At 40.7% G+C, this 15310-nt stretch overlaps 1 protein-coding gene across 1 annotated transcript; it reads right to left on the reverse strand.

The window, feature by feature from the left end:
* Positions 1–672: 672 nt before the first annotated feature.
* Positions 673–14263, reverse strand: dnd1 (DND microRNA-mediated repression inhibitor 1). The gene is made up of 5 exons (XM_067518827.1): positions 14243–14263; positions 8345–8450; positions 6491–6816; positions 5321–5453; positions 673–1235 (listed from the first exon to the last, which is right to left on the reverse strand). Exons 1-5 carry the CDS (start codon positions 14261–14263, stop codon positions 673–675), a joined length of 1149 nt encoding a protein of 382 aa, XP_067374928.1.
* Between the last annotated feature and the right edge of the window lie 1047 nt (positions 14264–15310).

The raw sequence follows: 15310 nt of genomic DNA on the forward strand, positions 1-15310 counted from the left end.
AATAAGAAAACAATGCATTTTAAACTATATTAAAAAAATAAGGGTCAAATATCACTGTTGGTAAAGGTGGAGCTGATTTAACATTTTATGTGGCGACAGGTGGTTAACCCATAATGATACATCAGCATTTATTTGTGCAGAATCTTTTTTATACTAAAACAACTGGGTGATATGGTTGTGGCTGATTGGCGTGTAGTTGGTTACCACCTCTGGTAACCACGACTGTAAACATCTCAGGTTTTGGTAATGTCCACTCTCAAATCAAAGCACAGGTTGCTAAACGAGCTTCCTAAAAGAAGTCGTGTTAGTAACTGAATCATTACAGATCAAACCTAACTAATGAAACCCCTCAGTGACATTTCAGGACTAAACACCCCTGTGATTTGACCTGTTACTGAGTAGGATAAGAAGAGGATCACATTCTCTTTTTAAACCTCATTTTATTAAAACGAGGAACCAATCCAATATGCATAAAAAAAACATGCATCAAACAAACCACTGTACAACTACTACTATAACAACAACAACAACAACAACAACAACAGCATGCAGAAATTAACTACATATAAAAATCAAACTTTTTTAATATATATTTATACAAATGTAACAGCAAACAACAAAGAGCTTTAAACAGTGCCTTTGGACAAGGCCTACTGTGATCTCATGAGCTTGTTAGTGGTCGAGCTGGTTATTGTAAACCCTCTGCAGGACCTGATGTGCTGCAGACTGCTGAGCTTCCTCCATTATGGTGGTGGTACTAGGTCCCAGCAAAACCATGACCAGCCCTTTGAAGGGAATGGTTACCCCAGGGATGTTCACTCTGTAGGTGAAGTAGATGAATCCATCTGGCCCAGTATGGCTGTAGTAGATCTCATAGACCGGCTGGCCAAACCCAATGGCCTCACAAACCTTTCCCAGGAGCATCACTGGGGATGCTGCAGACACTTTATGCCCCTGACAGGAGGAGGAATTGGAGGAGCAGGGAGGGTAAGGGTGTTTTGGGGCAGTGGGTCTTCCCACTGCTCTGCAAAAACCTGGGGGGGTGGATGCAGGGCGGGACAGGGGAGGAGGCAGGACTGAGGACTGAGGGGAGTTTGGGATGAGGCGCGGTGGTTTCAAGGGGAAAGGCTGGAGGCTCTTTGGAGGTTTCTGTGTAGGAATTGTCTCGTCTGGCCTTGGCTTCACTGTTGACTGCCATTTTACTGAGACGTTCAATGCAAACTGCTTCTTGAATGCTGGCGACAAAGAAGACGGTACAGCAGTGAGGACCCCAGCGAAAAATGGCTGCAATTATTATTATTTTTTTTTTATGTTTTTTGAAAGTTGGATTGTCCATTTCACAAAGTAAGAGAATGCTTGACATGGTCTTTTTGAGGATTTTATTTTCACAGATTTTCTTCTTTATGTACTATACAAACTAATTTCCATTAAAGTTTGAACTTTCTATGATGCAACAAAAACCAAAATGATGTGAATTCCTTGAGTCTTTGACTATCGTGCAAAGAAAAGACTTGTGTAGATTTTGTAAAGAAAATCAAATTTCTTCTTTGGTTGGCACTGATGTCTTTGCAGAGGAGCCCTTGCAGTCAACTTTACTGTGTACAACTTTAGTGTCATTGTCACTTCTCTTAAAAACAGCCCCAAACTACAGACAGACAGACAGACTTCCATCTCCACCTACCAGCTCAACCAACATAAAGTGAATGAGCCATCAGACTTATAAACTATGAGTACACAAGGGCAGTAATGGACCCAATGTTAGACACTGGTGTCAGCATCAGGATATCCCTAGAATACAGTCACATGGCCTCAGTAGCATGGAAGGCTCGACAGAGCTGGCTGCTGCAGAAATGCAACCTGAAGCTGTTACACATGTGGAAACCATACACCAATTACCGTGCAGTCAAGTTCTCTGGGTCCAAGTTAATGTCAGTCCATCTCACATAAGCTTGGGTCTGATGTTCACACATCAGACCGAAAGGCACAAAGCCAGAATCTGATTATACAGGGGTTCAGTCCCAAAACTAAGACTTGCAAAAAAAGTAATGGCACCGTTTCCAATTTTGCTGTTTTTCTGCATAAACTGCTCATAAAAAGTGACCAGATTTTCATCAAAGTCACAAGTATCTGCAAACCCCATACTTCTAAGCGGTCATGATCTTTCTTGTTTTTTGTGGCCCTTTGCTACTCAATTAGCCATAAGTTGGCTGGTCATGCATTGGGATAACGTTGGCTAGAACTCTAAAGTGGGGGAAAAAGGTTTTCCCAACAAGGCTGACTAACCTGGTTACTTAGGTCCTTATAAAGTCACTCATGATTTGGTCTGCTCTGCTGTGTCTGGCCCTGGACCCTTATGGAGGGGAAATAAGTATCCAACAGGATTATGACAGAGCAGCAGCAAGCAAGCTGAAGCTCAGAAGCATGGAGAGATGCAGCAGGCCAATGACTCTAAACACCCCCCTTTGGAGCAGTCCAATCAGAGCCCAGATCTCTAATCAATAGAAAGCCCTTCACACCAGGCAGCTTAAGAATATGGCTGAGTTGAAGCAGTTCTTTAAGAAAGAATGGTCCAAAATTCCTCCTCATTGTGGTGCAGGTCTAAGCCACTGCTACAGGAAAGTTATTGCTACAAAAGGTGGTTAAACTAGTATTTAAAAAAAACAAAAAAACTGCTTGGTTGATTGGCCATGATTTGGAAAAGCATGCACCTGTCTATATAAAGGTCCCACAGGTACAGTGGGGCAAAAAAGTATGTAGTCATTGTGCAAGTTCTCCCGCTTAATATGATGACAAAGGTCTGTAATTTTCATAATAAGTAAACTTCAACTGTGAGAGACAGAATGGAAATCACATTGTAGGGTTTTTAAAGAATTTATTTATAAATTGCTGTTTAAAATAAGTATTTGGTCAATAACAAAAGTTCAACTTAATACTTCATTTTACTCATTTTACTTTACTAGGCCACTCAGGACCTTTAAATGCTTCTTATGGGCCCACTGTTGCCCGGGTGGTGTGTTTGGGATCATTGTCATGCTGGAAGACCCAGCCACGTCTCATCTTCAATGCTCTCGCTGATGGAAGGAGGTTTTTGCTCAAAATCTCACGATACATGGCCCCAATCATTCTGTCCTTAACATGGATCAGTCGTCCTGTCCCCTTTGCAGAAAAACAGCCCCAAAGCTGTTTCCACCCCCATGCTTCACAGTGGGTTTGGGGTTCTTGGGATGCAACTCAGCATTCTTCTTCCTCCAAAAATTTCTATTTTGGTCTCATCTGACCACATGACAGTCTCCCAATCCTCCTCTGGATCATCCACATGTCCAGGCCCGTCTAAAGTTTTCCCGTGACCATGTGCTGGCTTAAGCAAGGGGTCTCGTCTGGCACTGCAGGATTTGATTCCCTGTCGGTGTAGTGTGTTACTGATGTAACCTTTGTTACTTTGGTCCCAGCTCTCTGCAGCTCATTCACCAGGTCCCCGTGTAGTTCTGGGATTATTGCTCACTGTTCTCATGATCAGTTTTACCTGACGGGATGAGATCTTGCGTGGAGCCCCAGATCGAGGGAGATTATCAATGACCTTGTATGTCTTCCATTTGCTAATAATTGCTCCCACAGTTGATGTATTCACACCAAGCTGCTTGCCTATTGTAGGTTCTCTTTCCCAGCTGTGTGCAGGTCTACAATTTTGCTCCTGGTGTCCTTCGACAGCTCTTTGGTTTTGGCCATGGTGGAGTTTGGAGTCTGACTGTTTGAGGCTGTGGTCAGTTGTCTTTTATACAGATAAAAAGTTCAAACAGGTGCCATTAATACAGATAATGAGTGGAGGACAGAAGAGCTTCTTAAAGAAGAACTTACAGGTTTGTCAGAGCCAGAAATCTTGCTTGTTTGTAGGTGACCAAATACTTATTTTACGCAGGAATTAATAAGTAAATTCTTAAAAACCCTACAATGTGATTTCCTGGATTTTTTTTTCCAGGAAATTACAGACCTCTCGAAAAATATAGACCTCTGTCATCATTTTAAGCGAGAGAACTTGCACAATCGGTGGCTGACTAAATACTTTTTTGCACTGCAACTGTGCATATCAGAGCACAAACCAACCATGAAGTCCAAGGAATTGTCTGTAGACCTCAGAGACAGGATTGTATAAAGGCAAAGATCTGGGGAGGGGTACGGAACAATTTATGCAGCATTGAAGATCCCAATGACCACAGTGGCCTCCATTATCCGTAAATGGATAAGGTTTGGAACCACCAGGACTCTTCCTGGTAATTCCATGGTGTGTAAAAAACCACTTCTCAGTAAAAGACATGACAGCCCACCTGACGGACTCTCAGTGTACACAGACATCCTTGATAAAAACCTGTTTCAGAGCTCCCTGGACCTCAGACTGGGTGGAAGGTTCATCTTTCAACATGACAACGACCCTAAGCACACAGACAAGATAACAAAGGAGAGGCTGTGACAACTCTGTGAATGTCCTTGAGTGGCCCAGCCAGAGCCCAGACTTCTCTGGAGAGATCTGAAAATGGCTGTACACCGACGCTCCCCATCCAACCTGATGGAGCTTGGGAGGTACTGCAGAGAAGAACGAGAGAAACTGCCCACAAATAGGTGAGTCAAGCTTGTAGCATCATACTCAAAAAGCTTCGAGGCTGTAATTGGTGCTTTAGGTGCTTGAGCAAAGACTGACTACTTACAGTATGTACATGTGATTTTGTTTAGTTTTTTTATTTTTAATAAATTATTATATAATAATAAAGATTTCAAACTTCTTTCACGTAATCATTATGGAGGTGTATTAGAATTAGAATGACATATGCAGTCATGCCAGGTCTCATTCTGCTACTGATTGACTGGCCTGCCTCCAGTCCAGATCTGTCTGGTATTGAAAATGTATGTATGAGCCATTATGAACAATAGCATTTCAAACGGGTAACAAATCTAAATGACGATGTCAACCACAGACAATCACCAAATGATGCAGATTTTATCTCTCTGTTGGGTCGGTGGAAACTTTGAACGCTTGAAAGTGCGTAATTTCTGTATTTTGACAAATCGCTTTGGCGTGATAAATTATTTAATTACTTTATTTAATGAAAGAAAAATACTGTTTCAAAAGCAATTCTGGTGTTATGCCAAGTGATGTTTGCTTCCCTGCCATCTTATTTCCGTGAAAGACTACCGATAAAAAACACACCATTAAATAATCTGAAACGGATGCACTGCATAGGTCATTATGAAATTTATAGAATAAAGAGTGTTACATTATTGCTCATTATATTACAGGCTGGCAGAAAAAGAAATGGAGCTTACCCACCTTCCATTAGCATCTTCTTGGCCATAGAAGCAGTGTGGTGGGATGAAAAGGCTACTATAGCTGACACACCTTCTATGCCAGGCCCAGCCTTCAGGGATACTCTCTCCACCCCCTCTGCCAGCACACGCAGCACCTGGAAGGAAGGATCAGAGTCACAAACCACTAACCTCACTCCCACTGGCCTACTGTCATCTTTAATGCTTTAAGACATAACGCAACAACGTACGTGTTCATTTTATAATTGACATTTCTGTTTTAACTGGATTTTATCAAAGACCTAGATATATAATATATGTAATGTCTTAAATCTTGTCAGCTGAAACAGGAAGGACTTTTTTCTCTTTTAGTGGAACATCTCAGTTACATTGCAATATACAGTATATTGTCACCACCAGATGACTTGAATAGCTCAATTTGGAAAGAGCTGATTGTTCTGGAGTGATCTTTGTAGTTAAAACACAACTGACCTACACATTGCATGTTATTTAAATGCCTCACTAAGTAGGATGACAGAACTGATGGCTGGCCAGAGAGTGTAGAAACACACACCAAGTAAATAAAGTATTTGCTACTTGCATTCATTATGTGTATAAACACTTTTAGTAGCAAATTGATATGTTCAATTTACAGCACTGTTGTAGTGAGTCCATGCACACTGGCTAAGCAACTCATCTTACCACAACAATCAAAGTGAAGTGATATGATGACAAAGTACAGCCTTGTGAATGTGCCTCACGTCCTGCAAAGTTAATATTGAACATTGAACAACAAACAATATGCCATGCAGTTCAAATGTTCTTTAACAATGACAGTTTATCATTTTGGCTCTGTACATCCCCACAGAGGATTTGAAATGCATCAATCAAAATGTGCTCTAAGTGCCAGCTTTAAGGGTCATTTTAGTGGTTGATCAATAGTTAGCTTCTCAGATGCTCCATGTGGTGCTTAAGTCATACTTAAAGACAGTAAGTAACTACATCACTTTACTAAACAAAATAGATGCCTGTCTGGCTATTAAAGTAGCATATGAGGTGCCTTTGTAAAACATACTAAGACCTAAATGAAGCGATGATTAAATGTAGTGGCGTTCATTAGAATGCAATGTTGTTAATTAGGTGTAGCTGATAAACTGGTCAATGCTATCACAGACAAGCCACAGTGCCACTGTACCTGCAGCAGGTGCTCTTGCTTTGTGGTGGACGGCAGGTCTCCAATACAGAGGTGTCTTTTCTCAGTACTGCGGCGGACACAAAGTCGAACGCCAGGCTCCAGCATGTGGCCATGCAGCAGTTGGATTGCATGATTAGCCACAGCTGCTGAGCCGTATTTGGCGTAGGCGAAGCCGCGGTTCTGTCCACTGAAGTTCATCATTAGCCTGAACTCCCAGAGTGGGCCCACAGAGCTGAAAAGGGGGATTAGCAAGTCCTCGTAGGCATCTCGTGGGATCTGGCTAATGAAGACCTCAGATCGGGTTCCTGGGGTTGGGCCGTCCCACACTGAAGGTAGTAAGGACAAGAGATGGAGTGAGTGATGTTGCACAGACAAACTAATACTTCATCCTTAAAATTTTGTGTTTGAGGGTTGTTGTAACTCAAATTAGTCCTAACCCCCACCTCCATCTGGTGTCACTGATTAGATTTAAAAAATGTTTTTTTTTTTAAAATCCAAACCGACTTAAAGGTACAAAGCAAACAATAATCTAAGCCAAAGAGAAGACATTACAGCAAAGTTTTATGAGAAAATGATTTTTATTTCATGAAATGTAGGCTTCTAAAAATTAATAGTTCTGTCTTCAAAAGTTGTTTGAATTTTGAGAGTGAGAGAGTAAACAAGATATGACCATTGTCTGAATAATAAGTTGGGTTGCATTTTTCAAAAAGGGGAGGTTTAATCTTTCAGGAGGATCTGATGGTTCACAATGTCAAAGGCTACAGATAAATTAAGAGTTAGGACAGAAGACTTTCAAACTGGTTGAGATCAAGGAGGTTGCTCTAAAAAAGAAAATAAGAGTCAATTAAAGAATGCTGATTCAAGGGTCTTGGCCAGAAATGGAGGAAGAGAGACAGGTCTATAATTCTGTCAGTGCATATCTGCGATAGACTGGGGACCTGTCCAGGGTGTACCCCACCTCTTGCCCAGTGATAGCCAAGCTAGGCTTCAGTCCCCTGCGACCGTGAACAGGATAAGCGGGAAATAATGTATGGTTTAAGTCAAGCAGGGGTCACCCCCTCTTTTCCTGTGTTTGTCAGCTTTATATAAAAAAATAAAAATAAATAAAATAAATACATTATTTTAGATGACCCATATTTTGACTGAGCCCAAGTATTGGTGCTTTTCACTAAGCCTACTTCTTAAAAAACACCCAGATCTCAAACCAATCAATTACTTTATAAAACATTATGTTCATGTACAGCCGTAGGTATTAAATATTATTTTCTCTGTCGGCTGTCAGCACCGATCAGACATAACCAAATCACCTTCATAATTGACTCTACAGTTTAAGTCTACGTTGACCATTACAGGACTTCAAGGATCTTCTATTGATGGCTTAGAGTTCGATACCACAGTATACCTTCAGGAGTCCAGTAGAGAACATGTCTTTGATGGGTCAGGGCTATTTTTGCGGCAAATGGAGGACCTACGCAATATTAAGCAGGTGGTCATAATGCTATGTATCAGTGTATAACAAGGTAAATGTTCTGCACTTATATAACACTTTTCTACCTATTGGCACTCAAAGCGCTTTACACTGCTTCTTATTCACCCAGTCACATTCACAACCACACACACACACACCGATGGCAGAGCTGCTATGTTCCTGGCCAACGCTCACCAGGAGCAACTAAGATGGGGTTCAGTGTCTTGCTCAAGGACACTTCGACATGTGACCATAAGAGCCGGAGATTGAACCAACAACTGTGAGATTGGTGGACAACCGTTCTACCTTCCTGCGCCACAGTTGCCCAACATGCTGTATATTTCACAGACACACTGCAGCTGAAGAGCAGCTGCAACCTCGCTTACCCTCAGGTGGACCACCATACTTCCTTTGGCCATTAACTTGAATCAGTTGTGTGTTGGTGGCTTTCAGCCATGTTTCCAGTGCCTGTACCCGCTCCAGGTTCAGCACCTGAGAGGGAAAGCAAGACAGGAATAAATCAGTGACAGCACCTCTGCACTAACAGGACTTAATAAAGACCAGTTTTTACATCCACAAACTATTCCAAATCCTCTGAATACTCAGATACTGTACATCATGTAAATAAGCAAGTAGACTTCCCCCTTCCCAGGTCACTGTTATAATAGTGAAAATTATATTTTTATATCATAGCTGCAAAAGGATTCTTTTGTCTGAACCTATTATCCTGTTCTAGCTGAGCAAATAATGATGTTAGATATTTTGGGACTACACAAATATACATACACCATAAATTAAAATCCCTGAACAGTATATTCCACAGATCACTGTACTGGTTTGTTTCAGAGTGATATCATTACATCAAGTAATAAGACAACCAACATCAGGAAAACCTGAGCATTGGTTAATAGATTTATATAAAAGTAACTGAGATACTGAGGAAAAAAAAAAAAAAGCATGAAAGTATAAATTTCAACCCATCAATTCCTATATTTCATATAGTCCCTGTACATGTCTTTAAGTCTATTATATTTGTTTATTCGTAACTTTATAAATTGCTGAACAATACATGTTATACTTAGGCACAGAATTTGAAGGATAGGCTTCAGTTCAAACAAGCAGGACACAGCCAATACCTTATAATAAAGGCCTATGTAGAAATTGTGTAGCTTGTAATTACATAATCCCAGCTACATAAATCACACAAACACACACGGTCTACAGTCCCCTCCAACAATTTCTGACTGACAAAGCAAACTAGTTTATACCATAGACTGAAGATATTGGGGTTTAATATTCAATAATATTAAATAAATATTTAAAATGTAAGTTTTTATTCAATGGTATTCATACCTCAGTATTTTAAACATTGAAGCTAACACCTTTTATATCAAGTCACTCAAATTTGTTCTTTTCCAAAAGTATTGTGACAAGCGTTTCTTGTAAACCCAGAGCCTGTATTGAAAAGCAAAATTAGTGACATATCACACTGTTTTCGGGCTTCAGTTTTCGAGTACATACATATAGTACAAGCACATATCTGGGTCACTGTTAAATGGGCTCAAGAGCAGGCTAAGTTCAAAATAAAAGACTAAATAAATAAATAAAAAACTTTGATCATCAATCATTGATCCCATAGGGAAATTGTGTTGCCTTGTTACAGCTGCTCTCCCCAGGATAAGTAAAAAAGAAAAGCAACTCAACCGAACCAAGCAGAACCCACAGGCAAACAAACGCTACTGAAATACAGCTAAACATAAAGATGATGATATTTTAAAGTAAATTTAGTGAATAATAATTTGTCCATTTAGACCTTTCGGTCCCCCTCCTTTTTACAGAAGGGTGATTAGTTGAACAGGTTAATGGCCACTCGGAGAAAGGATCACCTGCAGTGTTCTGTGGAGAACTTAAACGATTACACAAATCAGAGGTTACTAAAAATCGGTGTATAACTTTGCCAAAGAGATGTCGGACTTAAATGTGGATTATTAAATATCAGATCTCTCTTTTAAATCTCTGTTAGTAAATAACTTAATAAGTGATCATCAATTTGATTTATTTTGTCTCACTGAAACTTGATTGAAGCAGGAAGAATATGTCAGTTTAAATGAGTCAACCCCCCCAAGTCATATTAATTATCATGTTCCTAGAAGCACAGGCCGAGGTGGAGGAGTTGCAGCAATCTTCCATTGTAGCTTATCAATAAACCTTAGACCTAAACATAGTTATAACTCATTTGAGAGCCTTACTCTTAGCCTTTCACACCCAAACTGGAAAACTCAAAAACCACTATTTGTTATGGTGTACCATCCTCCAGTCCCTTATTCAGAGTTTCTGACTGAATTTTCTGATTTTTCTATCTGATTTAGTGCTTAGTACAGATAAAGTCATTATAGTGGGTGACTTTAACATTCATGTAGATGCTGACAGTAACTGCCTGAGCACTGCGTTTAATTCACCATTAGATTCAATTGGTTTTTCCCAAAATGTAAATAAACCCACTCACTGTTTTAGTCACACGTTAGACCTTGTCCTTACGTATGGAATTGAAGCGGATAATTTAACCATATTTCCTCACGACTCTCTTCTGTCTGACCATTTTTTAATAACATTTGAATTTACAATAACAGACTATATAGCAGGTAGGGAAAACTTCCACTATAGCAGATGCTTAAGTGAAAAAGCTGTCAACAAATTTAAAGAAATTATTTCTTCATCATTTGCTTCACCATATGTTAATACAATGGGAAGTAGTCTCCTTAATGTTACTCCTGCACAAGTAGATTATCTTGTTGACAATTCTGCAGCCTCACTACGTACAATACTCGATAGTGTTGCCCCTCTGAAAAAGAAGGCAGTAAACCAGCAGAGGCGATCTCCATGGTATAGTTCACAAACACGCAACTTAAAACAGGAAACACGAAAGTTAGAAAGGAAGTGGTGTTCCAGAAATTTAGAAGAATCTCTTTTAGCCTGGAAAAATAGTTTGAAAATGTACAAAAAAAAGCTCTGTGATGCCAGAACCTCATATTATTCATCATTAATAGAAGAAAACAAGAACAACCCCCGGTTTCTGTTCAGCACTGTAGCCAGGCTGACTAAGAGCCATAGTTCTGTTGAGCCTACTATTCCCTTAACTTTGAGTAGCAATGACTTCATGACCTTCTTTATGAATAAAATTGTAGCTATTAGAGAAAGAATTCACCAGATCCTCCCCCCAAATATTACAGATAGAACTAGGACTACTGTGATTCCCTACTTTCAGGATGCCCCAGTTACTCCCTAAAGAGCCTGCAATTAATCCAAAATGCTGCAGCAAGAGTGCTGACTGGAACTAGCAAGAGAGATCATATTTCACCTTCACTAGCTTCTCTCCATTGGCTTCCCATTAAATGTAGAATAGAATTTAAAACCCTGCTTCTTACATATAAAGCTCTGAACGATCAGGCTCCATCATATGTAAAAGACCTCATAGCACCATATAATCCTAGTAGACCACTTTGATCTCAGAATGCAGGGCTACTTGTGGTTCACAGAATTTCCAAAGGTAGAATGGGAGGTAGAGCCTTTACCTATCAAGCTCCTCTCCTGTGGAACCAGCTCCCAGTTCAGATTCCGGAAGTAAACCTTCCTCTTTAATAAAGCTTATAGTTAGTTATGGTCACCCCAACCGGTCAAGGCAGATGGTCGCCCACCTTGTGCCTGGTTCTGCTGGAGGTTTCTTCTGTTAATGTGAGTTTTTCCTCTCCACTCAACACTGGGCTTGCTCAAGGGGGAATTGTTGGGTTCTCTCTATAAATCTTTATAGTCTTGACTTTATTTTCTAAAGTGCCTCGAGAGGAATTTGTTGTGAATTGGCGCTATATAAATAAAATTAAATAGAAGGAAGGAGCATAGAAGATGGAGCTGGCTACCACGGACTTATAAAACATCCACAGCCTGGTGCTGCAGATGTTGAAGGACCTTAGTCTCCTTAGAAAATACAGCCTGCTCTGTGTTTTCCTGTATATTGATGCTGCATTAACTGACCAGTCCAGTTTTATTGTCTAGGTGGATGCCCAGTTAGTTGTACTCCAAAACTACTTCCACACCCTCTCCTCGTATAGAGAAAGGGGCGGCTGTAGCTATAGTTGGTAAGGCAGTCCTTCCTGGACCACAGGGTCAGTCCTTTGATTCCTGGTCCCTCCTGGCCGACACTCTGATATCTCCATGAAGGATATACTTTACAACTTCAGAGTCATGAGAAACCTTCTGAAGGTGGCAGAACTCTGAGATGTACCTAAAGTCTGAGGCATACAGGGTGAAGGGAAAGGTAGAATTGTCCCTTGGGGAGCATAAGAGCAGTAGGCCTCTTGAACATTTGAATACATTAGGTCCAGCGTCTTCTCCACCCTGGTGTGACAATCCACATACTGCGTGAAGGTGGATAGGGTCTTGGTGAGGGTTGCATGACTGAAGTCACCAGAGATCATAAATCAGGCATTGGGATCAATATAGCTTGTGAGAACTCTGCATGTCTAAAGATAAAAACTCCCTCCAACCGCATGGTTACAGGGTAAACTTGACACAAAAAACTGGGTATTTAACTATAATAAGAAATACCAAAAAGGAATAAAATTTAAATACACTAAAAAAGAAGGCGCGCAACTGGCTGCAGCTCTGCTCACACAGGATTAGAGCAAAACCCGTCAACAGCTTGACCACTGACTAATCAGATCACTAAATTACCAGAGTCATCATTCACTGAGGATTCACGTAAACATGAATATTTTTTCCTGACCGTTTTAGTTTTAAGTGACTTAATCTGCCTGTTTTTTTTCCTGTCGTCAACTGACAGGTGTCATCTCTAATTAGTGGGATCAGGGCCACTTGCACTGGCCACATTTGCGAGGAAGACAGTAAAATGTCGTTTGTCTACACTGATAATGGCTTTGTACGTTTTTAAAATGAAAAGTGGGACTTCAAATTAAATTTTTTATTAAATTTTGAGCATTTGAGAACTTCAAACCATCCAGTGTTTGGCATATACTTATGCGACTTCCATTCTTCACATCTCAAAACAGTTGCAGTTTTAACTCAAATTACATATTGTTAACTGCTGGATTCATTTTGCATTGAATTATGAGGAAACGTCCTTTTTTTTCTTCCTCCCTGGCCCCATGTTGTCTCTTTAGTTTGATTGTACTAGACACTTCAATAGGTGAAATCCAAATCATGGCACACGGCACATCCCGGCGCTGAGTGTGGTTTCTGTTCAGTTTAGGAGATGGTAAGTCACACGACAGTCAAACGATTTTGTAGCACTTTACAGCTGTGGTAAATTAGGTGTTTGCACAAATAAATAAATACTGAAAATTATCCCCATTTAAAGTGATCACACACACCTTACATGTGGCATGAAAGCGAAGACTCAACGATGTTGAAAAGCTGTGTGTCTTTTCTGCAGGAGGCTTGAATTTATTCTTTAAAAAAAATAAAAAATAAAAAATCCATGCTTTGTATTGTACGCAGTGTGCCCAGGTGTAACGGTTTTACTTTTAGACTAGTTTATTTCTCCACCTGCTACGGAGTCACACTGGTATTTAATGTGAAAGACATGCGGTTTACGGTTTCAAGCATTTTGGGCACTTTATCCAAAATCCAAGCACATTTCAGACCTTGAAAGCGACATTTTCAAGGATTGCCAGCACCTGTACGAAGCCTGAGCAAGGCTGCCCATACGGAGGTGTTCTCATTCGGAACCAGCACCTGGCATAGACTAAATCATTTTTACCACTTGTGAAAACGTTTGAGCAGTTTGTTTTCCCCATGCTTCCTTTCATTATATTACAGTGGAAAACAAACGAAAAAAAAGGTATAAACTGACTTACAATCTGCTGAAATTGGATAACTTCAGAGCTGCAGTTGATATGAGAATGAAAAGAAAATTCGGAATTAAACCCAAGAGTCACCTTTTTACTAATAAAAGGTGTCAATCAATGTTTGAATTTGAATTAATGTTCAGACTACAAGCACAGGGAAAAAGTCTGAAGTAGGCTCATCTCAGACTAATAGGCCATTTATAGCAAAACTAGCAAAGATTTACGCTGAAGTGTCCCGTTTGTGGCCTAACGTGTAAAACTGTAACAGTCAAAGTTTACTGGTCTCGCGCCGTCGCTGCTGCTACAACTACACGGTTCTGGCCAAGTCGTTGTTGTCTTTTAGCCTAAGCTGACATTTCTCGGTTCTTCTAAACAACCACGTTTCCAGCAGAAAAACACACAAACGGAACATGGCATAGTTACCTGGCTCTGCCTGTTCTCCATCGCCACCGTCGTAGTTGTGCTCGCGCGCACCGTGACGCCACCGCGAAGCGCCCGATACGTGCCCACTGTGGGACCTGCAGCCCGCACGGTCCGCTCGTGCTGTTGGACCCCTTTCAGCCTCACGTCCTCAAACTGATGTGACGCTACTTTCAGTTCACATTTGAGTGTAAATAAAAAGAACACGACTCCGTTAATTGGCTCAGGTGTATCTACCTGGGGGGGGTGGGGTGGTTTTCTCCCAATGTTTTCCGCATGACGTCAGTCACTAAACTTAACCCTCAACCCCTGACCTGACCCCTGACCCCAACATTACCCCGTGTTTTACACATAGTGCACATTGCATTCAGCATCACTTACTTAAATTAAAACTATCCATTCATTTCTCAAACGTCTGCAGGTGATTCTACGTCCTTGTGTTACACCGTGGACCCAGAGGAACAACGTGTTAGTCCACTGTTGGTCTTTGCATCTTTTAAAAAAAAAAAAACAAAACTGGTGGAAGCTTGAATATTGAGATTAGCATTCTAACATGTTTTAAAACGCAATGCAAACCACATGCAGCATAGCTAAATGCTGCTTAGACTGTAAAGAAGAGTGAGGCCCAGGAACTACACTTTAAGATGCCCGACAAGTCTTAGCAGCAGTTTCTAATCCAGCCCTCCAAGAAAACGAAAAGACACTCCTCAAGATTCTGATGCCAAAAAGAAAAATGGGAAGACCCTGCCGAAAAGGCAATTCAAAGAGAGCTCCTCTAGACTAGACAGCAAAAATCATCTCATGGCAGTTTACACGATCAAAGGTACTTTAAATAATAATCGGTTAGAAGTTATTGATAAGGAAAGAAGTGTGGGTTCTGTGTGTTTCTGTATGTGTGTGTGTTGTTGTGGTTCATCCGAGCCACCAGTGGAGCCGAAGCTGTTCAAGGGTGGGATGCTGCTCGGGGACTTTGCTCAAACAAATTTGCAAGAAATCCCAGCAAACTCAGCAGGAAGAAGGAGCAGAAAGATGAACGTGATGTTTTACACAGGTTCATCAGAAAATGAACCG

The sequence above is a fragment of the Channa argus genome, chromosome 10 (genome assembly GCF_033026475.1).
Source record: "Channa argus isolate prfri chromosome 10, Channa argus male v1.0, whole genome shotgun sequence".
In the NCBI taxonomy this organism is placed as follows: domain Eukaryota; kingdom Metazoa; phylum Chordata; class Actinopteri; order Anabantiformes; family Channidae; genus Channa; species Channa argus.

Bases quoted from the DNA above. Each gene is read 5' to 3' on its own strand.
- dnd1 (XM_067518827.1), bottom strand. From the start codon at position 14,263: ATGGAGAACAGGCAGAGCCAG. The intron at 6,817-8,344 runs GTAAGCGAGGTT...TACTACCTTCAG, and splicing joins GTATGGTGGTCCACCTGAGG to TGTGGGACGGCCCAACCCCA. The intron at 5,454-6,490 runs GTACAGTGGCAC...CCTTCCTTCCAG, and splicing joins AGCAAGAGCACCTGCTGCAG to GTGCTGCGTGTGCTGGCAGA.